General features: G+C 61.5%; 1 protein-coding gene across 3 annotated transcripts; it reads left to right on the top strand.

The window, feature by feature from the left end:
• Positions 1-327: 327 nt before the first annotated feature.
• GLIS2 (GLIS family zinc finger 2) lies at positions 328-21,242 on the top strand. Of its 3 annotated transcripts, none has more exons than XM_032606263.1 (7): positions 328-546; positions 14,591-14,833; positions 15,716-15,888; positions 16,433-16,609; positions 16,693-16,826; positions 16,908-17,029; positions 18,285-21,242. In XM_032606263.1, exons 2-7 carry the CDS (start codon positions 14,662-14,664, stop codon positions 19,082-19,084), a joined length of 1,578 nt encoding a protein of 525 aa, XP_032462154.1. In that variant the 5' UTR covers positions 328-546; positions 14,591-14,661; the 3' UTR covers positions 19,085-21,242. The 3 variants fall into 3 exon arrangements, with proteins under 3 accessions (XP_032462154.1, XP_032462156.1, XP_032462155.1); XM_032606265.1 differs by having other exon boundaries at positions 16,911-17,029; XM_032606264.1 differs by lacking the exon at positions 328-546 and adding an exon at positions 10,003-11,313.
• The last annotated feature ends 255 nt before the right edge of the window (positions 21,243-21,497 follow it).

The following is a 21,497-nucleotide window of genomic DNA, read 5'->3' on the forward strand; positions in this document are numbered from 1 at the left end:
GCGCGGCTCCGCCGCGGCCCGACGCCCCCTCCCTCCCGGTGCCCGCTCCCCCGGCCGCGCCGCCCTCCCTTCCTCCCCTCCCCCGGCCCAGCGCCGGCTCTCGGCCGCCCCCTCCCCCCGACGCGCACGCCCCGCCTGGCAGCTGGCGCCCCGGACCTGGGGCCGCGGCGGCGAGAGGGGTTTGCTGGGAGGGCGGGAGTGAGGGAAGCAGCGGGGGAGGGAGGAGGGAGGGAGGCTGCCCCCCGCGCCCCTCCTCCTACCCCTCCTCCGCGGCCCGCCTGTCCCTCCTCCCGCCGCCTCCGTCCTCCCTCCTCCCTCCCTCTCTAAGACATCCCCGCACTGCCCGGCCGTCGCGGCCACCTTCCCTGCCGGAGCTGCAGATGTGGCGGAGCGGCCGGGCGCCGGGCGGCCGTGCCAGGGGAGCCTGTGCCCCGTGAGCCTCGGGCCCTGGCCCCCGCCCGCCCGGCCCCGTCCCCCGCTCGCTCTCCCGCCGCCCCCAGACCGCCGGAGCCCGCAGCCGGGAGCCCGACCGCCCCCGCCGCCGAGGTAGGAAGCCCCCAGGCATCGCGCCGTGGGGACGGGGACCGGCGGGGGGGGCTGGCCTGTCGCGCGGGGGCTGCGGGACCCGAGGGTCGCCTCCCCCTCCCTCGTCCGCGCCTCGCCCCGGGCCATTGTGAGCCCTCGCCGGGGCCCCCGCGCTTGCTCCCTCGCTCGCTGGCTCGCGCGCTCCCTCCCTCGCCGGCTCCCCGGCCCCGTCCCACCGTCTCTCTGTCTTTCTCCTCCCTCCTTACCTCCCTCTGTCCGGAGGCCGGGCCGAGCTGCGGCCGAGCCCCGGGCGGGAGCAAACTTCGGCGGGGAAGTTGGGCGGCCGCGGTGGGGGCGTGCTGCGGGGTGAGGGGGGCCCCCACCCCTACCCCCGAGCCAGGGCACGAACTTGTCTGGGGCAGCCGGGCAGCCGCCCCTTCACACGGCTGGGCTGTTTCTAGGATGGGGGCTGAAAGGTGTCTCCTCCCTGGTCCAGGAAAGTCTCCCCCTGCTGCCCCTGGCTAGCCCCGACCTTCCTTGGGCCAGGGGAGGGAGGCGTCCCCGGGGGTCAGGACTGGGAGCTGGCGTTCTGTCCAACACTTGTTCCTCCCCTGCTGTCTGGGTGCAAGCAGAAGGGTCTGGCAGAGTGGGGAGGGCAGGGGTTTCCAACCTGCCTGGGGAAGGGTCTGGAGGGGGCGGAAGGAGGGGGGCAAGGCAGGTGCATCCCGAAGGAGGGAGATGCCTGCGCCCTGCTTCCCCGAAGGCCCCCTGGGATGGGGCTGGAATCCAGGCTGGCACCTGGAGGCCTTGGCACACTGCCCTGCCCAGCCGGGTACTCAGGCCACAGCAGGGCAGCATGCGGCCTGTCTGCCTCTCCAGGAGGGCCCGCCTGGCCGGCCACCCGGGGCAGTGATGGTTGCAGGGAGCTGCCCAGCCCTGCCCTGGGGCCTGGGAAGCGAGAAGGGATCCTGGGAGGAGCCCTGGGCCCCCAGCCATCACAGCCCAGGATCTTGGCTCTGAAGGGAACGCTTGACACTGAGGGGGCAGCCAGGCCAGCTGGGGACCTGGCCAAGGCCTGGGCTCCCATGGCTCTTGGTCTGGGCCAGGGACAGGGCCTGAGCTGTGGTCCTTGGAGGCAGCCATCTGAAGGTCCTACATGCCTTGTCTTGACATCCTGGAGGAAAGGTGGGGCTTAACCAGCAGCTACAGAAGACAGGCCCAGGGAAGGGGAAACTGGCCCCTTCAGTGTGCCCACCCGCCCAGCCCTCCCCAATCCCCACACCAGTGCCACGGTGCCACAGCTGTTCCAGCCCAGCTCACACAACCCTCTCCACGACCTCCTCGGCACCTCCCCTCTGCTCTTCTTTCTCCCCTCTGGGCCCAGGCTGGGCCTCCCAGCTGGCCCTGGCCGGCACTGGGGGAGGGGCTGCACCTGGGGGACCCTCCCAGGACACCCCTTTTCAGAGCTCCAGCCCAGCTCATTTCACAGCCCAGTCCAGCTTGGCGTGGCCCTGTCTACAGTCAGCCAAGCAGGAGGAAGTGCCAGGGGCTTGGGCACCATTTATGGGGGTTGAAGACCCGTTGAAAGCCGCCCATTTTCCTTAGCCCCTTCCCCTCCCCCTCCTTTCCGGAGCTGCCATTAGCGCTGACCCTCTGACCCCTATGCCTGCCCGCCCTTCCCTGTCTGTGACCTTTGACCTTTGATGTTAAATCCCTCCAGCTGGGGCTCTTTGGCCCCTGAGTGACCCTGATGCAGGACCCCTGGGGGGCCTCTCCCTGCTCCTGGCTCTCTACACAGGGACACCTGCCAGTCCTTCCCTCACTGATGGGGAGGAGGTGCCCCAGGAAGCCAGACAGTGAGTCACCCCACTTCCAGGCACCACTGCTTTTGGGGTCAGTGGCTTTGGGGGATTCGCTGGAGCTGGGCCACAGCCTGGAGGGTGAGTGGGAAAAGCCCCTGGCCTGGGAGTCTGATGTCCTGGATTCGACATTTGGTGGTGCCACCAACTCCTGAGGATCCTTGGGCCAGGCTCTTCCCCCTTCTGGGTCTCAGTTTCCTCTTCTGTAAAACCGAGGGGTCAGACAAGGTGAGCTTCCTGACCTGCAGAGTCCATGAGAAGACCTGGGGGTGGGGGGTGCCAAGAGGGGGCTAAGGCCAACAAAAGCCAACTCTCAATTATCCGTGGGTGGAGCCACTATGAATAACTGAATGCCACAGACATCCAGAAACCTCATTTTTAAACAATCCTGTGAACTGAGTCCCCCCCAAAGCTTTTGTTGTTTCTGAAAAGCCCAGCTGCAAATGGGTACCACAGCGATATCTTCTCATGCCTGGGCTCCCCTCCTTGCTGGGAGTGCCGGGCAAAAGGGCAAACTGGTCTGGGGACAGAGCTCTGCCAGGGCCTCTCCCTGGAGCTTGTCAGAGGGCCTGGATCCCTCTCAGCCCCATCATGTGGACCCCTCTCCCTTCTCCCCTCCTTTCCTGGCCTTGGCCCAGGCTGTGGGAGTGTCATCTGCCACCTAATCCTCTAGGGATCTGAGCTGCCTTATAGAAGGAAGAATGTGTTTTCCTGACATTTTCCTATGTGCATTTCCATCTACCCCAACTCGACTTGCCTGGAATCCCAATTTCCCACTTGGGCGAGGGGGCGGGGACGGGCGCCAGGCAGAGTTTGGGGCAATCCCAGGATGAGGGAGGGTGGCGACAGCTGTGGCTGGGGGACCAGATGTGGGGCTGGGGCGTGCAGTTGAGCTCTCTGGGAGGCGTTTGGGGTGGGGCCCCTGGCGCTGAGAGGCACGCCAGGGGTTGGGGCGAGGGCTGCTGTTGGCTCTCTCCCGCGCAGGAGGCCTCTCCAGGTTCCCGTGTTCCAGGCAGGGCTGAAGAGGCCCCTCACCCAAGTGGGAAATTCGGATTGCAGTGGGGAGGCCCTGAGCCCAGTGGAATGGGGCGGTGGGGGGTGGATCTGCCTTTTTTGAGGCTTTGAGACGCCCTCCTCTATTCGGGGCTATTGTCATTTTATATTTCACACAGATGACTGAGGCCAGAGGGCTGACCTCTGGAAGGTGCTGTGTGGTCCTCCCTTCACCTCGATAAGCACCCTTCTCAGAGGGGGGTGTGTCCCTGGCTGGCAACGGTGTCTTTGGGGTCAGCCAAAAGATGTGGATCTCCCCCCAACACAAATTGCCTCTCCTCCCAGGGCCTGTGAAAGGGTCCTAGAGATGGGCCACAGTCCAGACATGAGTCTGGGGGTTCACCTCTCTGAGAATGCCAGGGCCAGGCGGGGATGGGATACCCAGCCTTGCCCCAGCCTGCCTCCAGCCCTGGGTGGGAGACACCACAGCTTTTGCAAGGCACTTGGGACACATCTGCCCTAGTGGTTTCCAGGGTGGCCGCTTCAGCCCCACCCTGGGGGCAGGGACCCTGCACTTTCACTCAGGACCTCTAGTGCTTTGCTGATCAGCCAGGGTTGGGGTGACCCTGACACCTGGACAGGAATGGACTTGCTGAGTGGGTTGGGGGTGTCTTATGCAGGGGTATGGTCTGGAGTAGACCCAGGTTTCTCTCCAGGATCCAACTTAGCCCTATAAGCCCCTGCTGTCTCTCCAACTAATAAAAATATCAGCTCAGGTCCCGGGGTCTGGGGGTGGGTTGGGGAGGTGAAGTGGGTCAAGAGATGGAGCAGCAGGGGAGGAACGCCTCTAACAGCTCCCTGAGAAAATCAAAAGGATGCCTTCCAGTGGCCATCACAGGCACTGACATCTGTCACCTGAAATTGCTACATTAGCCTCGTGAGAGAGACTCATTGATCCCTATTTGACAAATGAGGAAACTGAGGCACAGGATGGAAAAGGGTTGATGGGCATCTGGGCCTAAGTTCCTGGGTCATCTATGGCTCGGGAGGATAGGGTTGGGGTCTGGTGGCCTGGCACAAGAGAGGAGCCTGCTTTTGAGCGGGGGCCTGAGCTGGCCCTAGCAGCTGTGCATACTGGGCCCCGAGCCTCCATCTTTCCCTGGCACTGATCCTCCTGGCCTCAGCTCCAGACTTCTCCACGGGGGAGACGAGGCCTGGCCCAGGTCTGCAGGGGTCCTTGGTCCTCATTCCCATTCCAGTTCTGGGACTGTGGGACCCCTCCCAGGCGCTCCGGGAGCCCCAGAGTTCTGACCTGCCTCCTGCCTGGGACATGTCGCAAGCTCCCTCAGGCTGGGCAGGGTAAAGGCCCTGCTCTGGGCATCTTGGGGGGCAGGGAGCTCAGGCTCTCCACTCCCCTCCCCCTCTCAGATGGGATGGAAGGCCTGGGTAACTGGAGGGGCCTGGGGGGCCACAGAGATGGGAGGTGATTCCAATGGGGGAGGACTTCCCATCTGCTCCAGTTGCCCCTGGTGGGGGATGGGCAGCGGGGGCTGAGAATCTTCCAGAGCCATAACTGGGGGGTGACTGGAGCCTCCTCAGGTCCTTTGTCTTCACTGCTAGAGAGGCCAGGTAGTACCTTCACAGCGAGGGCCCGACGTGAGCATGTGTGACGTGCATGTGTACACGTACCCCTGTCATGGCAGATGGCTATCTGCAGAAGGACTCAGACCTGGTCCCTGGCCCCTTCCTCCAGTCATGACCAAGGATGGGTGGGAACCTGCTGAGGCCCCAGGAGACTGCTGAGCTGCCTGAGTCAGCCCCCGGGAGCCTCCAGGAAGACAATCCTGCCTGGCTGACCGAGGGTCTTGTTTGCCTGACACACTCACAGGGTAGCTTCCCACTGGAACCCTGGGAGTAAGGAGGCGGGTGGGGAGGAAACTGAGGCTCAGAGACTTGAGGGCTTGGCCCAGGGTCACTTGGGATCAGGGAGGGTCAGAGGGGAAACAGAGCCTCGGATTGTGTGGTCCTGGCCGCTGAAATATCAGTTCAGCCTGGGAATCCCCCCAGCTTCTCTGCTGCCCCCCATCCTCTGCATGGGCATCATGTGGGGACAGCTGTGTCTGGAGGAGGCCTCCCTCCCTCCCCCTCGTCGTCCGCCTGGGTCTGCCTGGCAAGTCCCAGCCTGCCTGAGCCATTTCTCCCCAGGGCCACTCCTTCCTGCATCCAGACCCTCGGCAACCCCCATCACCACACTTCCAGGCTGACTGACCCAGAGCTGTGATGTCCACCTCCCCCCAAGGCTGTGGGGCCCTCCATTGTCCTGCCTGTTATAAAGTACCCCCCACTCCAGTGCTGCTGTCTGTCTGCCTGCCAGCCCTGACCTCCTCCAGGCCAGGCCCCCAACACGCCCTTCAGGATACCTAGTGGACACCCTGAGTGGTCCTGTGGGCCCTGGGCCCCAAGGGCCTGAAACAGGCCAGGCCTGGCACGGCCCCACCCAGTGGGTGTTTCCTTTGGGTTCATGCCCCTGGCTTCTGGACTTGCTTTGCTACCCAGAGGGGGAGCAGGGGAGGGGCAGGGGTGGCTGGGAAGAGGGCATGGGGGTGGAGTCCAGAGTTTGTGCTGGAGCTCCTGCTGGGCCTGGTCTAGACCAGCTGTTCTGGGGCGGCTCTGTGTCAGGGCTGGGTGGGAGTGGCAGGAGATGAAGCTGGGGGAACTGCGCCCTTCTGGTCATCCCAACCGATGAGGGTGATGCTGACTGCCTTACCCTCACCGCCCAGGTCTGCTCCTGGGTCCCTTGCCCCAGACAAGGAGGAGGAGACATCTGTGTCAGGGCCCTGCCTCATGGGCAAGCCACTTCCCTCTTTGGGCCCTAAGCCCCTCCACACCTCCCCTGCTGGTAGGTACCACCAATGGATTCATTCTGTCATTCATTCAACAAACATTCACTGAGTACCAAGTGTTTGAGAAAAGTGAAGGGCTGGGGACTTCCCTGGCACTCCAGTGGTTAAGACTCTGTGCTTCCACTGCAAGGGGCACGGGTTTGATCCCTGGTTGGGGAACTAAGATTCATGCCTTGCCGGAGACACAGAGAGAGAGAGAGAGAGAGAAAAGGCAGGTGTGATGGTGCCGTTAGGGGAGTGGTTTGTATGTTCAGGCTCTGGTCCTACTCTAGGCCAGCCCCCTCCTTTCACCAATGGGGAAACTGAGGCCCAGAGCCTTGCTCACATCAAATCGGAGCAGGCCTGGTTGTCTGGCTCTGAGTCCCCAGCACTTCCCATTGCTGCTCAGTTCACTGTGGTGGAAGGAGTGGCATTAGTGATGCACTTGTGAGGACTTGGACCCAGGGCAACTGTGGCAGGCAGCAAGGGGCCACTGCAGGGCTAGGGTTGCTGCCCTCAGCGGTGTGGGGACAGAGGCAGGTCCTCTGCTCAGTTCTCAGGCACCTGGAAGAACAGCCATGTATGGCTGCAAGAGGCAAAAAGTGAATCAGGGGAGACTCTGGAGGAGGAGATCGGAGGGGAGTGGCAGCTGGAGGAGAATATGGAAGCGCAGAAGGTTGTGAGGCAGGAGCTAGCACCCAAAGAGCATCAGGTGAGCATGAGGTGAGCAGGAGGCAGAGAGTCCTGAGAAAGGAGTGCTGAAGGGGAGAGCCTGGGGACAGGAGATTGGGCTGGAAAGGAAGATGGCAGTCTTCTGTGCAGAGCAGTCCATGGCTCCCCAGTACCCTCCAGGTCCTGGCCCAGCCTCTCTCTTGGGCTTTCTCCTCTGCTGAATGACGGGCAGGTTCATTGTGGGTCAGTTGGGGCCACGCTTCCAGGCCTCTGCAGTGTTGGGTGCAGAAAGAATGTGGGCTTTGGAGCCTGGAGGTGAATCCCAGCCGTGCTATTTATAAGCTCTGTGACTTTGGCAGGTAACTGAACCACTGTGAGCTTCAGTTTCCCCATCTGGAAAGTGGGGAGAATAACACCTAATTCACAGGGTCCTGAGGATGAATGGAGATGGCCCACAGCACTGGTTGTGAGGACCCCAACGCTTCACCCCATGTCCACGTGGCCAACTTGGATCCAACCCCCCCCAACACACACACACACAGGAGCACCCCACCCCTAACATTGTTCACCTCTGTGAGTCTGGGTGCCCTTCATTCTCATTCATCTGCGGGCCCCCAGGACCGAGCGGAGGGCCTGGTGTTGGAATGCATAACTGAGTGGTTGGTAAATGAGGCGGAGGGAAGGGCCAAAGTCCAGAGCCCGCCTGGCCGCCTCCTGCCATCTTGAGTTGGCAGGGTCTGTTCACAGTGGGCCTGGTCCCTGTCCCGGGGTGGTGGGAGGGTTGGGCCGTGAGGAGGGGCCGGTGGCACTCCTGGGCTCATCCTGCAGCCAGGCTCAGTGTGGGAAGCACAGTGTTTCCTTCTCTGTGGGGACTGGGCCTCATCCCCGCTCCCGCCCATAAGCCGAGACTCCTGGGTCTAGGACCCTGACCCTTGTTACCTGCCGTGTCCTGTGTGTGGCGTGTGTGTGCACAGGTGTGACACATATGCATGTGCCTATATGTCTGAGGGTGCCATGGGTGCCCATCCATGTCCTGTGGGACACTGGCCAACGCCTCTGCAGGCCCTAGAGAGCACTGGCAGAGTGCCCAGCCCTGCCCGCCCACGCCGAGTGGCAGTGCTGCCTGGCAGGGCCTGGGCTGCTGTGCCTAAGCCTTGTTGGTGTGTGTCCCTGTCTGGCTTCCCTGGTGCTGGCCCCTCCCAGGGATTTGGGCGGCCTGGGGGCCCAGCCCTTCCCTCTCCACCCGCCACCTGGGCGTGGGGGCTGCTTGGCGGGCTTGCCTCTGCCTGAGGCCCAGGTGCAGGCAGTGCTCATAGCCCCACGCACCGCCCCCCCCCCCCCCCCCAAGCTGGGCAGACAGGAAAATACCAGACATAGTTGTGCAAAGGTGGCTGCAGGCAGGCAGGCAGCGGGGGGTGGGAGGCCGCCTTGATGGGCCTGGAGCCACCAGGCTAGGGGAGGCCTCTGTGCCAGGCTGGTCCTTGCAGCTGGATGGGTGTGTGTGTCTGTGTGCGTGTGCATGTGCAGGCCTGGCCCATGTGTGAGCTGCTCCCCCCACCCCCCAGCTTGAGCCTGGTGTCACCCTGCTGGCATTGGGAAAGGAAATATAGCTCCTGGGAAGCTGGAGCTGGGGAGGGGCATAGGGGAGCCAGCTGCTTGCCTTCCAGCATCAGTACTGCCTGAACCATCTGGGTGACCTTGGAGGCTGAGTTACTGTGTGGGGCACCCCCAGCCCAGGGCTGGAAACAAGAATCTTCAGGGCTACCAGTTGCTGGCACCTCCTGTGTGCCAGGTACCTGGCAAGCTCGCCCTGTGGGGTGCCCCGTGAGCTGGCACCTTATCCATGGGGCCTGTATTCCTGATGAGGAAACCATGTCTCAAAGGTGTGACGGGACCGGGACCTGGTAGCCTGACTCTGGGTAGCGCTTTCTAAACGTACCCAAGTGGGGGTTCCTGGCATGCACCCCTGCTCAGGAGGTGCCCAGCTGGGAGCTTTCCTGAGGCCCCCATGGCTAAGCAGAGAGCTCAGCCCTGGTTGTGTCACCTGGAGGCCCTTGAGCTCCCACCTGGGCAGGGTCTGCCCTCCAGGGGGCCTGGGGAAGCCCCCCACCCTCACCCCCATGCTGGCTGAGTGCCCATCTTGGGGTGGGGGCGGGGTCTGCTTGTGAAGCAAGAGGTTCCTGGGGAAGGCGAACCCCACACTCTTCCAGGAAGTGCTGCTGGCACTGGCCCCTCTCCTGGGGCTTGCTTGGGTCAAAGCCTCAGGATAAGCCCCCTGGGTCCTGGGAGGAGGCTTCCTTCTTCCAGGGCTGCTCAGAGCCTCTCCAGGGCCTCCCAGTGCTCTTTCTTTGATGCAGTCGGGCTCTGGAAGGTGGCTTGGGTTAGCTGTGGCCACTCCACTGGGTAGCAGAGACTGCGGCCCTCCGAGGGGCACAAGCTTGTTTAGTTACACCCTCAACTGAAGTACAGGTACTCCCAGCTGAGGGTGAGACTATGTCTGTGATTACAGTGGGAGGGCCAGTCCCCTCTCAGCTGTCCTCACAGCCCCAAACTGGCCAAAGACTGGGGGACTCAGCAGCGCTGGTGACAATTCATTCACAAGTTTGATTAAGCACCTACTATGCGCCCAGCAGTGTTCTAGGTGCTGAACATTACGTACTAATGGGAAACACTAATCATTGGATTTGCAGCATTTTATTGATTTCTCCCCAAAATCCAATGAGGGGTATGTCTTTAAATTTATTTATTTATTTATGGCTGAGTTGGGTCTTTGTTGCTGGGCGCAGGCTTTCTCTAGTTGCGGTGAGTGGGGGCTACTCTTTGTTGCAGTGCTAGGGCTTCTCACTGTGGTGGCTTCTCATTGCGGAGCACAGGCTCTAGGCATGTAGGCTTCAGTAGCTGTGGCTCGCAGGCTCTAGAGCGCAGGCTCAGTAGCTGTGGCGCCCGAGCTTAGTTGCTCTGCGGCATGTGGGATCTTCCCGGACCAGGGCTCAAACCCGTGTCCCCTGCATTGGCAGGTGGATTCTTAACCACTGTGCCACCAGGGAAGCCCGAGGGGTATGTCTTATTCTATGATTATTGTCCTGTTTTAGACATGACAACATTGAGGCTCAGACTGGGAGGTGACTTGCCCTAAGTCAAATGGGCAGGAAGTGGCAGAGCCAAGTTGGAGACCCAGGTGGTCTGACCCATACTGGAGCCCTGCTCTGTGGCCTGGTCAGAAAGGGGGGCCCTGAGAAGATGAGGCCTGCCCCTGCCCCCCGGCCCCCGCCACTGTGCGGCTGAAGAGGGTGGAGCTCTTGGCCAGAGCAGGGCACCGCAGCAGTTCCCAGGAATGCAGGGCTGTGGCGCTGTTTGCTTTGGTAGCATATCTGCCCTCAGCTCCCCAAGCCTCTCTGTGGGCTCCCCACAATAGTCAGCCCCTCCAGCACCCACTCACAGCCTGCTGTCCCTCCTGGGCTCTGCACCTAGCTCCCACAAACCCCTGGGCAGGTAGGGGGGTGGGAAGCCAGACCCCCTTTGCCTGCCCCTTCCCACGTCCATGGGCCCAGGAGGGGCTAATGGTAAACACAGCTTCTGGGCTCACGTGGGCTTGAAACCCAGCTCTGCCACAGACAAGCTGTATGACCCTGGACAGATCACTTAATCTCCCTGAGCTTCAGTTTTCACATCTGTAAATGGGGATGAAACAACACCTGCCTTAAACAGTGGGCGTGCCATCCACTAATGAAACCTGGGCCAGAGGTCTCCCCTCCCAGCCCTCAGCTTCCCCCTCTGTAAGACCCACGTGCTGACAATGACGGTCCCTGTACCAGATGCAGGGGCACCCTTCCAGATGCAGGGAAGCCAGGGACTCGCTTCTGCTTTCCATTCCATAGCAAGAAAGTCACGTGGGCTTTTGAGAGGTACCTCCTGGGTCCTGGTCCCCAAGTCCTAGGCTGGACGGGTCACAGCTGCTCAAAGGGCAGTTTCAGGACAACCCCTGGGAATAGGGTGTGCCTCTCATTGTCCTGACAACACTGCTACCCTGGCACTCGCTCACCTGGTCCCACGCTGCTGTGGGGTGGGTAGGGAGGCCTCTCTTACAGGGGCCCAGTCCTCTGTTTCTGCCAAGAGACCCTGAGCACTTCTCAGGGGTCGTGCTAAGCCTGCCGCCTCCGTCCACACAGGCCCCTTTCCCGGCTCAGGCCCAGCCAGCGGCCCTCTCCCAAGCAGGGACGAGGGGCTTTCTCCAGAGCAGATTCCTGCCAGCGGCTCCCATTAGCCTGGTGACCTTGAGCCTCAGTTTCCCCATCTGTGCCACAGGGAAACCAACGGCGTCACTCACAAGAGCGACTTTAGAGGGCTCAGAGAATTCGTGCACAGACGGCTCCTGGCACATGGTAGGTGCTTAATGGATGCTGACCCCCGCTTTCGGGTGTGCGTTCCACCCCACGCCGCAGGACCCTAGCGGAGGCGGTGACTTGTCCCGGCCTTAGTTTCCCCGAGGGGCCGGCCCCGCCCCCCGCTGGGGTGGGCCGGGCTGCCAGGTAGGGCTGGGAGGGCGCTGCGGGCGCTGCAGCTGGGGGCCGTCTGCGCGCGGCCGGAGGGCGCACAATAGCGGCCATTGTCTGCGCTCGGCCAGAAGGCGGGCGGGGCGGGGGCCGGGCCCCCGAGGGCCACCGCGGCCCACCCTCGGGGTGACCCCGCCCCGCCCCCGCCGCCCCGGTGGTCCCCGCGCCGCTTCCTCCCGCTCCCTCCGCCCTAATTAGTTCCTTTCGCAGCTGGAGCAGCGGCGCCCGGCTGCGCGGCCACCTCGGCGCCGCCTCCCCGCCCAACCCCTGCGCTCGGGGACGTCATGACCCCGCGCTGGCGGGGCGCTTGTCGCGTCATCTCGCGATCAGCGGGAAACTGAGGCCAGGGTTCCGCAACGAGGCTCCGTGCTACCTCAAGAGACTCGCCTCTACTCTCAGCGAGGCGGGTCACCCTTCGGAGCGTCCCTCTCCTTCTCCGGGAAACAGACACCGAGTGTCCACCTCCCCACCCCCAAATCGATCGGGTGATGGCTGGCTGCCGGCCTCCGGACGTGATCACAGCGCCAGTCCCGGGGTTCCAGGCCCAGCTGTGTACCCACTCTGGGCCTCTAAGGCCCAGGAGAATGTGACCCTGGCTCTGGACTGCCCCCATCACCCAGCCCGGGAACAAAGAGCAAAGCCCGAGCCCAGAACTGGCCACTGCTGGCTGGGGGTGGGGGGTGGAAGGGGACACTTGGAGGTTGGCCAAGGTCAGAGCAGGAGTGGGGGTCACAGGCGCCTCCCCTTGGGTGGGGCAGCCTAGGATGGGAAGCTGTGGGCTTTGGGGGGCGGCTCCTTCCTCCTTTCCCAGGAGTGGGGAGGCTGGGCCTCCTGGCTGGGCTCTGGCTTTCATCAGAATGAACCCCTGTTCCCAGGGCAGGACCCAGTGGCAGGAAGTGGGGGGGGTGTCTCTGGGGACTGGGTCTGCTGATTAAGGGGGGTGCTGTAGGCCCAGCCTCACCCTGGGAGACAAGCTCCTTTTGGGGTCCTCCCTAGTTCTGGGCTGAGGCAGTGTCTCCTACAACTCTTCAAAACAAGGTGACCCATGGCTCCTCCCTGGCTCCCCTCTGGCCTTAGGAGAGGGCATAGGGCAGGTGCCAAAGGATGTTACTTGGGCAGTGTTGCCAATGAGAGTGTCAGTCTGAATTCCCAGTTCCCAATCCATCCTGCCCTCGTGGTCCCCTTCTCCAGAAGGTCGGGTAGGGGGTTGGGGGACAGAGGCTGTGGGGAGGCCTGTGGCTCTAGGCCAGCTGAAGGACCAGGCCACCAGCCCTTCCTGGCTCCTGAATTCTTAATCAGCATAAATATTTACTTCCTTCCTCCCCTTCCAGGCTCCCAGCACAGAGGAGCTTCAGGGAGGTTGGACTGGGCCTGTGTCTAAAAATAAACAGGTGGAGGGACAGGCAGACACACAGACAGACAGACATAACTGGGGGGGTGGGTCAGGCAGAGGGCAGCTCCCTGCCCAGCCAGAGGAAAAGTGGAGGGGGCCCAGGCCTATCCATCACTGTCACCTGCCCACCTGGGTCTGGAGCTCCTAAGGGGACAGCGTGGCAGTCTGGTCCCAGCTCTCTGGCATCACTGGGAGCCCCTGGCCCATGCATGGCCTGCGGGTTAATCCAAACAGATCTGCCAGCTCCCACCTGATGGAGTTTAACAGGGAAAAGTAAAGTCACAGACCTCGGTCCCACAGCCAAGTGTGGCCACCCATTCTCTGATAATGCTGCCCCCTCCCCAGGCTCAGAGACTCCAATGTTAGCCATGTGCTGGGGTCTTGGGATGTGTCCCCAGAAGCAGAGGGTCCTAAGGGAGGGGACCACTGTTACCTGTGTGTGTGTGGAGGGTCTTGGCAGAAGTGGAGCTTGTTGGGGAGACGGATGAGCCCGGGCTTGGAGCTGGGGCAAGCTCCAAGTTGCTGAGGGGCTTGGTCTGGAGAAGATGAGTGAGGATGTGGGGTCCCCGTCCTGCTCCGTGGAGAGCGCTCCAGGCAGCTCTGCAAACATACACACTGGTGAAATACACGAAGTCTTTTACAATGTGGTGGTCTCGGGGATGTTCCCTATTAAATTGTGAAGAGCTAGATTCTGTGAACGACAGAGAGTATCTTGTTTGGCAGATAGATTTTCAGGGTGTAATCATCTCAATTAACAAACACAAGGAAACACAATTTCCCAGCATGTGAAAAGATTGCTGCTGTAAAAAATGATTTGGAATAAAGGACCCTTGCTCTTGGGTCACTTATATGTGAAGAAAATTACACCATTGAGAAATTCAAAGTGGTGAAAATTCACCACTCAAAATAAAAGAATATCATCATCATTAAAAAAAAATGTATGTATGTATGTGTTTTACTAACCACTAGACAGCCCATCACTTCTCCCTACCCTGCCCCTGGATGGCCTGGCTGGGCCACAGTCCCCAGCTGCCCCCTGGTGGTGGCCCAGAGCCCTCGGGCTCCCCACGCCTGTGGGACCTTCTCCTTGGACTGCCCCTGGGAGGCAAGGCCACCTGTCTGTCTGCCCAACCCTTGGGGCCAGGCCAGGCTTCGCACAGCTTGCCTGGGACAAGCTGTCAGCCTCATTCCCTTGGAGGTGACCACAGCTGCATAGGTGCTAGCGGTCAGTAACTAGCACCTCTGAGGGCCACCTGGGAGGACACTCATTGCCCTCCTGGCCTGGTTCTGGGTCTTCCAGCTCACACCAGGCATATGTCCCAGGCATGACTTCCCACTCAGTCAGAAATGACCTTTGGGACTTGCCTGGCCAGTTCCAGGGAGGAGATGTGGCCTTGAATCTGATGGTTCTGCCACTTCCTAGCTCTGCAACCTGAGACAGTTGTCGCTAAAACTCCATTCATGGCAGAATGGACCCTGTGAGCTTTGCTTCCCAGAAGTCTCGTGGGAAGTGGAGGAGTTAGCTGTGGGTTGGTGGTTGGCTCACCATAATACCTGCTGTCCAGAGCCACTCAGAAGGTCTCTCTACCCGGGGAGACAGCCTCCACACTGCCCAACACCCACTGCCTCTCCGCTCCTGTGGGCTTTAATGGGCTCAGCCCGAGGAGGAGTCTGGGGTCACAGTGTCACAGCACAGCTCCTGTCCTCTCCCAGGTTCCTGCCTGAATACCAGCTTGAGAGCCCCTCGCTGCCTGCTGCCGCCCCCACCCCCAGCCCCCATCACCATGCACTCCTTGGACGAGCCGCTCGACCTGAAACTGAGCATCACGAAGCTCCGGGCGGCGAGAGAGAAGCGGGAGAGGACACTGAGTGCAGTCCGGCACCGAGCTCTGCACAGGGAGCTCGGCCTGGTGGATGACAGCCCCACCCCGGGCTCCCCGGGCTCCCCGCCCTCAGGTACTGTGCCCGGGCAGGGCAGCAGTCTCTGAGCCCTGATGGAGCCCTGGCGATAGGAAAAACGTCCCAGGTGTATCCACCAGGACATAGTCACAGCCCCTCACAGCCTCACTTAGAGTGCTCTCCACACTGTCCATCCATCCTCCCAGCAGTTTATCTTTGGAGGTGACACTGTCCCTGGGAGGAGGGAACTGACTTGCCCAGCTCCTGAAGCTGGCACAGCAGAGCCAGGATTCAGACTGAGGCCTCTGGGAGAATTTGGAGGAGCTGGTAAGGGGTTACGGGGGATTCATGGGGTAGTAACATAAGGCCCCATGGCCCAGTGCCTGGGCTCTGAGGCAGAGTGGTCGGTCAGCCAGACCAACTGAGACTGGGGACTGAGCCCAGCAAGTGCTTCTCAGGGGGTGCTTGGGGCTCAGGTCTTCTGCTCCGTCTCTGATGGACCCTGAAAACCAGATCTACCACGTCTGAGCTGGAAGGCTCTGGAAGCAGCCCAGCCCAAACCTTTCATGTTACAGAAGGGGGCAGAAAGGGACGGGAGAGAAGTGAGAAAGGTCCCTACCTGACATTGTGATGAGGAACCAGGGGCCCTGGGTTCCAGTCCCTATTCAGTTACTTACCCTGTGTGCCAGCCCGTTCCCATCTGTAAAATGGGTACTTCCCATCTTAACCAGTGGCTGAGCTCTCACCACGGCAGAGGTCACATTTGTCAGCTGTACAGGCTGCTACTCAGATTCCTGGGTCCCAGGGTGGTGTGGGGTGGGGGGGGCAGGGTGTGGCTGGTGTCTGCTTCCAGAGTCACAGTGGAGGAGTTGTGGGCAGGAGGGCCTGGCCCGTCAGAACTCCTGGCTCCAGTATCCCTGAATCATGCCTTTCCCATAGGCTTCCTGCTGAACCCCAAGTTCCCCGAGAAGGTAGAGGGACGCTTTTCGGCAGCCCCCCTGGTGGACCTCAGCTTGTCGCCGCCGTCTGGGCTGGACTCGCCCAATGGCAGCAGCTCGCTGTCCCCTGAGCGCCAGGGCAATGGGGACCTGCCTGCAGTGCCCACTGGCCCGGTAAGGAGGGGATGTGTGTTCTAGAGAAAGTGTATTTCTGGGGCTGCTGTAACAAAGGACCACAAACTGGGTGGCTTATAACAGAAATGTGTTATTGTGGAAGCTAAAGTCCAAAATCAAGGTGTTGACAGGGCCATGGTCTCTCCGAAGGCTCTAGGGGGAGTCCTCCCTTGCCTTTGCCAGCTTCTGGTGGCTCCAGGTGCTCCTTGCCTTCTAGCCATGTCACTCCACTCTCTGCCTCTGTCATCACACGGCCTCCCCCCACCCCCGTATGTCTGTGTCCAAATCTCCCTTTCTCTTTTGGAGACACTGGTCACTGGGTTCAGGGCCCCTGTCCAGTCTGACCTCTTAACGTAAATCTGCAAAGACCCTATTTCTATACAAGGTCATGCACACAGGTACCAGGGGTTGGGGCTGGGACATGTCCTCGTGTGGGACACAGCTCAACCCCCAGACAGAGGGAGACCGGGGGTGTGGGGGTGGGGTTTGGGCCCACTGGCCCGTGGGCAGGTGTTGACTAGCTCTGCCCCCTGCCCTCCTCCAGGACCTCCAGCCACTGCGCTACCTGGACAGCGTCCCCAGCTCCTTCCAGTTCTTCCTGCCCCTAGGCTCCGGGGGGGCCCTGCACCTGCCTTCTTCTTCATTCCTCACGCCCCCCAAGGACAAGTGCCTCTCGCCAGAGCTGCCCCTGCCCAAGCAGCTGGTGTGTCGCTGGGCCAAGGTGAGTGGGGGTTGGGAAGAGTGGGGCAGGGTCCAGGGCAGGTGGCGGCCCCACTCGGGCTCAGCACACTCTTGGCCCTGCAGTGTAACCAGCCCTTTGAGCTCCTACAAGACCTGGTGGACCACGTCAATGACTACCACGTCAAGCCCGAAAAGGATGCAGGCTACTGCTGCCACTGGGAGGGCTGTGCCCGCCACGGGCGCGGCTTCAACGCCAGGTGAGGGAGGGCGAGGTGGGTGGGAAGGGGGGCCTGGGTGTCCAGCGGCTGAGCTGTCCTCCTCCTGTGCCCTCCCTGGAGCAGATACAAAATGCTCATCCACATCCGCACACACACCAACGAGAAGCCGCACCGCTGCCCCACCTGCAGCAAGAGCTTCTCCCGCCTGGAGAACCTGAAGATCCACAACCGGTCACACACAGGTGAGGGCGGGGCTGGAGTGCGGGCGCTGGGCCATCCCCGCAGCCAAGAGACAGTCGCGTACCCCAACTGTTTGGCGGTCCCTTTCCGAGTGCCACTTGCTGGGGAAGCCTCTCCCATGGGTCAGACCCTCGCCACGCGCTCTTGGGACACAGACTTGTCTTCCTGTGTCACACTTGGCATTGTGTTCATATGATCGTCGACTCATGCCACCTGTGACTGCAGTGTGTCTGCTCACTTCTCGTGGACCCCAGCACACAACAGGGCCAGCACTGGCCAGCAGAGCCACACACTTAATTTATTTATTTTAAAAATATTTATTTATTTGGCTGCGCTGGGTCTTAGCTGCGGCACGCGAACTCTTAGTTGTAGCATGTGGGATGTAGCTCCCTGAGCAAAGATCAAACCCGGGGCCCCTGCATTGGGAGTGTGGAGTCTTAGCCACTGGATCGCCAGGGAAGCCCCTTAATTTTAAATTTCCTAATCGCCCACATTGAAAAAAGTACAAAGAAATACACGGTGAGGTGAATTACAATGATATATTTTCTTGAACTCAATATATTCAAAATGTTGTCAATTCAATATTAAAACATCAGGGAGGGACTTCCCTGGCAGTCCAGTGGTTAAGACTGTGCTTCCAATGCAGGGGGCGCAGGTTCGATCCCTGGTCAGGGGACTAAGATCCCGAATGCCTGCACTGCGTGGCCAACAAACAAAAACACCCCCCACACATCAAGGAGACACTGAAATTCTTCATTTCCTACAAAGTCTGTGGACTCCAGTGTATATTTTACACTAGAGGCACATCTCAAAGGCTCACAGCTTCACGGGGCTCCGGCCAGCCCTGGTCAGCAGGAGCAGCCCTTTCGTAAATCTGGAGAAACTGTGTTGAGTCAGGGCCAAGGGCCTCCACGCAGCGCTCACTGTGAGCCAGGCCCTAGCAGGGTCTTTAAGCAATTACCTGTGGAAGTGGTCGCTGTCATCAAAGTCTGAAGCACAGGCCTGAGGCCAAGGGCACACACAGCCAGGCCACAGGCTGGCTTCTCAGCGGCCACGACCTGCCGTCCCCACTGGAGTCAGAGCTCTGCCGGTGCTGAGGACACCACCCCCCAAATCAGACAGCCCCTGCTCTCAGAGAGGTCTCGGTCTGGGGTGAGGGGCCTGGGGACTGTCGAGTGGGTGGTGGGTGGTGGGAAACTGGGCTGGGATGGACTGGGCGGCGGGAGCCCCTCACACCGGCACTGGCGCCGCCCACAGGCGAGAAGCCCTACGTGTGCCCCTACGAGGGCTGCAACAAGCGCTACTCCAACTCCAGTGACCGCTTCAAGCACACGCGTACCCACTACGTGGACAAGCCCTACTACTGCAAGATGCCCGGCTGCCACAAGCGCTACACGGACCCCAGCTCGCTGCGCAAACATATCAAGGCCCACGGACACTTCGTGTCGCACGAGCAGCAAGAGCTGCTGCAACTTCGCCCACCCCCCAAACCACCGCTGCCCACCCCTGACGGCAGCCCCTACGTCAGCGGGGCCCAGATCATCATTCCCAACCCGGCTGCCCTCTTTGGAGGCCCCGGCCTGCCCGGCCTGCCTCTGCCCCTGGCCCCCGGCCCCCTTGACCTCAGTGCCCTAGCCTGTGGCAATGGCGGGAGCGGTGGGGGTGCAGGGGGCATGGGCCCTGGGCTGCCCGCCCCCGTCCTGCCCCTCAATCTGGCCAAGAACCCGCTGCTGCCCTCGCCCTTTGGGGCTGGCGGACTGGGCCTGCCTGTGGTCTCCCTCCTCGCTGGCTCCGCTGGCGGCAAGGCCGAGGGGGAGAAGGGGCGTGGGGCAGTGCCGGCCAGGGCCCTGGGCACAGAGGGCCGCAAGACCCCCCTGGAGAGGACTGAGAGCGGCCGCTCCCGGCCAAGTCCCGATGGCCTCCCCCTGCTGCCAGGCACTGTGCTGGACCTGTCCACAGGCGTCAACTCAGCAGCCAGCAGCCCAGAGGCGCTCACTCCTGGCTGGGTGGTCATCCCGCCGGGCTCCGTGCTGCTCAAACCGGCCGTGGTGAACTGAACCCACTTAGTGGACGCCGACCACCTGTAGCCCAGCCGGCGGCTCCCAGCCCTGCCCCCTGACGAACGGAAGCTCTTCTGCGAAATAGCAATAATGTTCTCCTGCCCCAGGGCCCAGTTGGCTGTGTCCCCTGGGCAGACCTAGCCCCAGATAAGCTGGGCAGCAAGGATGGTGCTAGAAGGGCATTGCTGGCACCCCAGGCTCCCAAGGGAGGAACTGGGTCTGCCAGCTAGGGAGAGCTGTGCTCCTGGGTGCTGAGGCCTGGCTCACCTCTGCCCCACCCCACCCCACCCCATCCTCCACCTAGCCCTCAGTCCCTCTGTCCCCCAACTCTAGTGCCACCCTCATCCAGTGGCCAGCCGGGCAGGTCACCCTCCCTCCCTTGCCCACCTGCCAGCCCTGTCCCAGCAGTGGGGTGGTGGGGTGGCATCTGCCCTACTGACTAGCGCCAGGCTCCCTCCCCATCCCCTTTGATGGTGAGCTGTGAGGACCCCCTGGGATTGAGGCCCCACCCCATCCTGCCTAGCCTCACTGGGCCCCTGCTCTGGGGGCTCCTGACCCCTTTCCCTCTGGTCTACCCTCCAGAGGGAGAGCAAGACAGACGCAGGCCCTGGCAAAGCCACAGGAAGAAGCCACCTTACCTTATGACAAGGCGCCTCCCAGCTTGGAGAGGGAGGCCCGCTCTGCCAGCTGCCCCTCACTGCCCGCCATCTGCAGCAGCCAGCTCGCTGCTCGAGGGTCAGTCCCTCCTGTGGATTGGCTGACACTCCAGGTTGAGGGGGCTGGCTGACTACTCATCTGCCCCTTCACCACTGGGCCTCCCTCTACTTTCAGGGAGCCCTGAGTGGGGAGAGGTGCCAGGACCTGGGACCGGCCCAGCTCAGGGAATAGGTGGGGCTGGGCCTGGCCTGGCCTGGGGTGGTGCCACCCTGCACAAGGGGCTGTGGAGGCCTGCAGGGTGTTGTTAGGAGGGGAGGCTGGCTAGGCACAACCCCGGGCTGGGATACGGCTTCTGTCCTGGGGGCACCAAGTCACGGCCAGCACAGGTGAGGGAGGGCTCCAGGCTGGTGCTGGGCACGGGAGCTTCCAGAGGCCATGGACAGAAGGACCTGGGCTTGAGGAGGGGAAGAGGGGCTGCGAAGGATGCCCTTGGGAGGGCCCCACCCCTCTGCCTGGGAAGGGGAAACCAGACAAAAGAACCTGGACTTGGCGACCTGGCTGCTTCCTTTGGCTTTTCTGAGCTGAGCTCCTGCCCTAGGTGTCCCTGCTCTGCTCCCCCACGGAGGGGGCCAGAATAAGCTAAGGATGCTGGAGCTCCATGTGCCCCAGAGCCCACACTGCTGCCCAAACCCAGGGAGCTGGGCTCTCCCACAGGCCCTGGCGGTGCAGCACATGTCTCATTCCCCGCCCTGAGCCCTCACGTTCCCTCCTCGTAGGGGGCCTGGTTCAGTCTGGGAGGTGCTGGCCCAGCAGTCAGGAGCTCTATCTGGCTCCTAGGCCTGCCCTGCCCTTGGCCACAGTGACCAAGCCCTCCGTGTCACCGGCTGCAGAACAAGGGAGCTATGGGACTGCAGGGGCGTCCTTAGCAGCCCTGCAGCTTCCCTCCTCTGAGCAGCTCTGCTGACCCTGCCCTTTCCTGGACTGCCCTTCTGTCCCAGAGGGGTCACCCTGACCCAGCCCACTGACAGGGCCCGGCAGCACTGGCTTTGCCCCTTGAAGGGGCTGTGAGCAAAGCAGGAGGGAGCTGGTCTCCTTCCCTTGCGCCCCACCCAGGACCCAGGCACCCCCACCCCCACTAAGGGCCCCAGGCCTTAAGTCCCCATTGGGGTGAGGGGTTTGAGACTCAAGCCCCGGGAGCAGAGGAACAGGGCACTGGAAGGTGACATTAGCTCAGCATGTGACTCGGTGATAGACCAGGCCCGAAGGGGCCGGTGTACGTGTCGTTGTTGTCGGTTTGTTGTTGCACATTCCAGGATATCAGTATTCTAACAGGTTCTAAGTGCCTTTCTATCGTAGCTTATGTTTTTCCTCCTCTTGGCTCCATTGCTGTTAGCATAGAGTTTTAAAAAAAGAAAAGAGATAAGCTAATGACTATAACAATATATTCCTCCATGTGAGAGGAAGTTTATAAAGAAACAATAAAAGTGAGTTACAAACACGGTTTGTCTTGGATGTGCCAGGAGCTGGGCCATGCACAGGAGACTACCTACGACCGCCTGTGCCTGGCTCTGGGGTCCCCCACCCAGACTGCAGTGCCGAGACCCTGTTCTGGGGTTTTCTCCCAATCCTGTGGGGGCCATAAGCTCTCTACCTGCTGCTGGGAGCCGGAAGGGAAGGGCGGCAGGGGGAGGTGCTGAGATGGAAGGTTCTGGACAACACATCGCAGGTTCAGGTACTCATCCGCCACTGCCTG

The sequence above is a fragment of the Phocoena sinus genome, chromosome 15 (assembly GCF_008692025.1).
Source record: "Phocoena sinus isolate mPhoSin1 chromosome 15, mPhoSin1.pri, whole genome shotgun sequence".
Taxonomy (NCBI): domain Eukaryota; kingdom Metazoa; phylum Chordata; class Mammalia; order Artiodactyla; family Phocoenidae; genus Phocoena; species Phocoena sinus.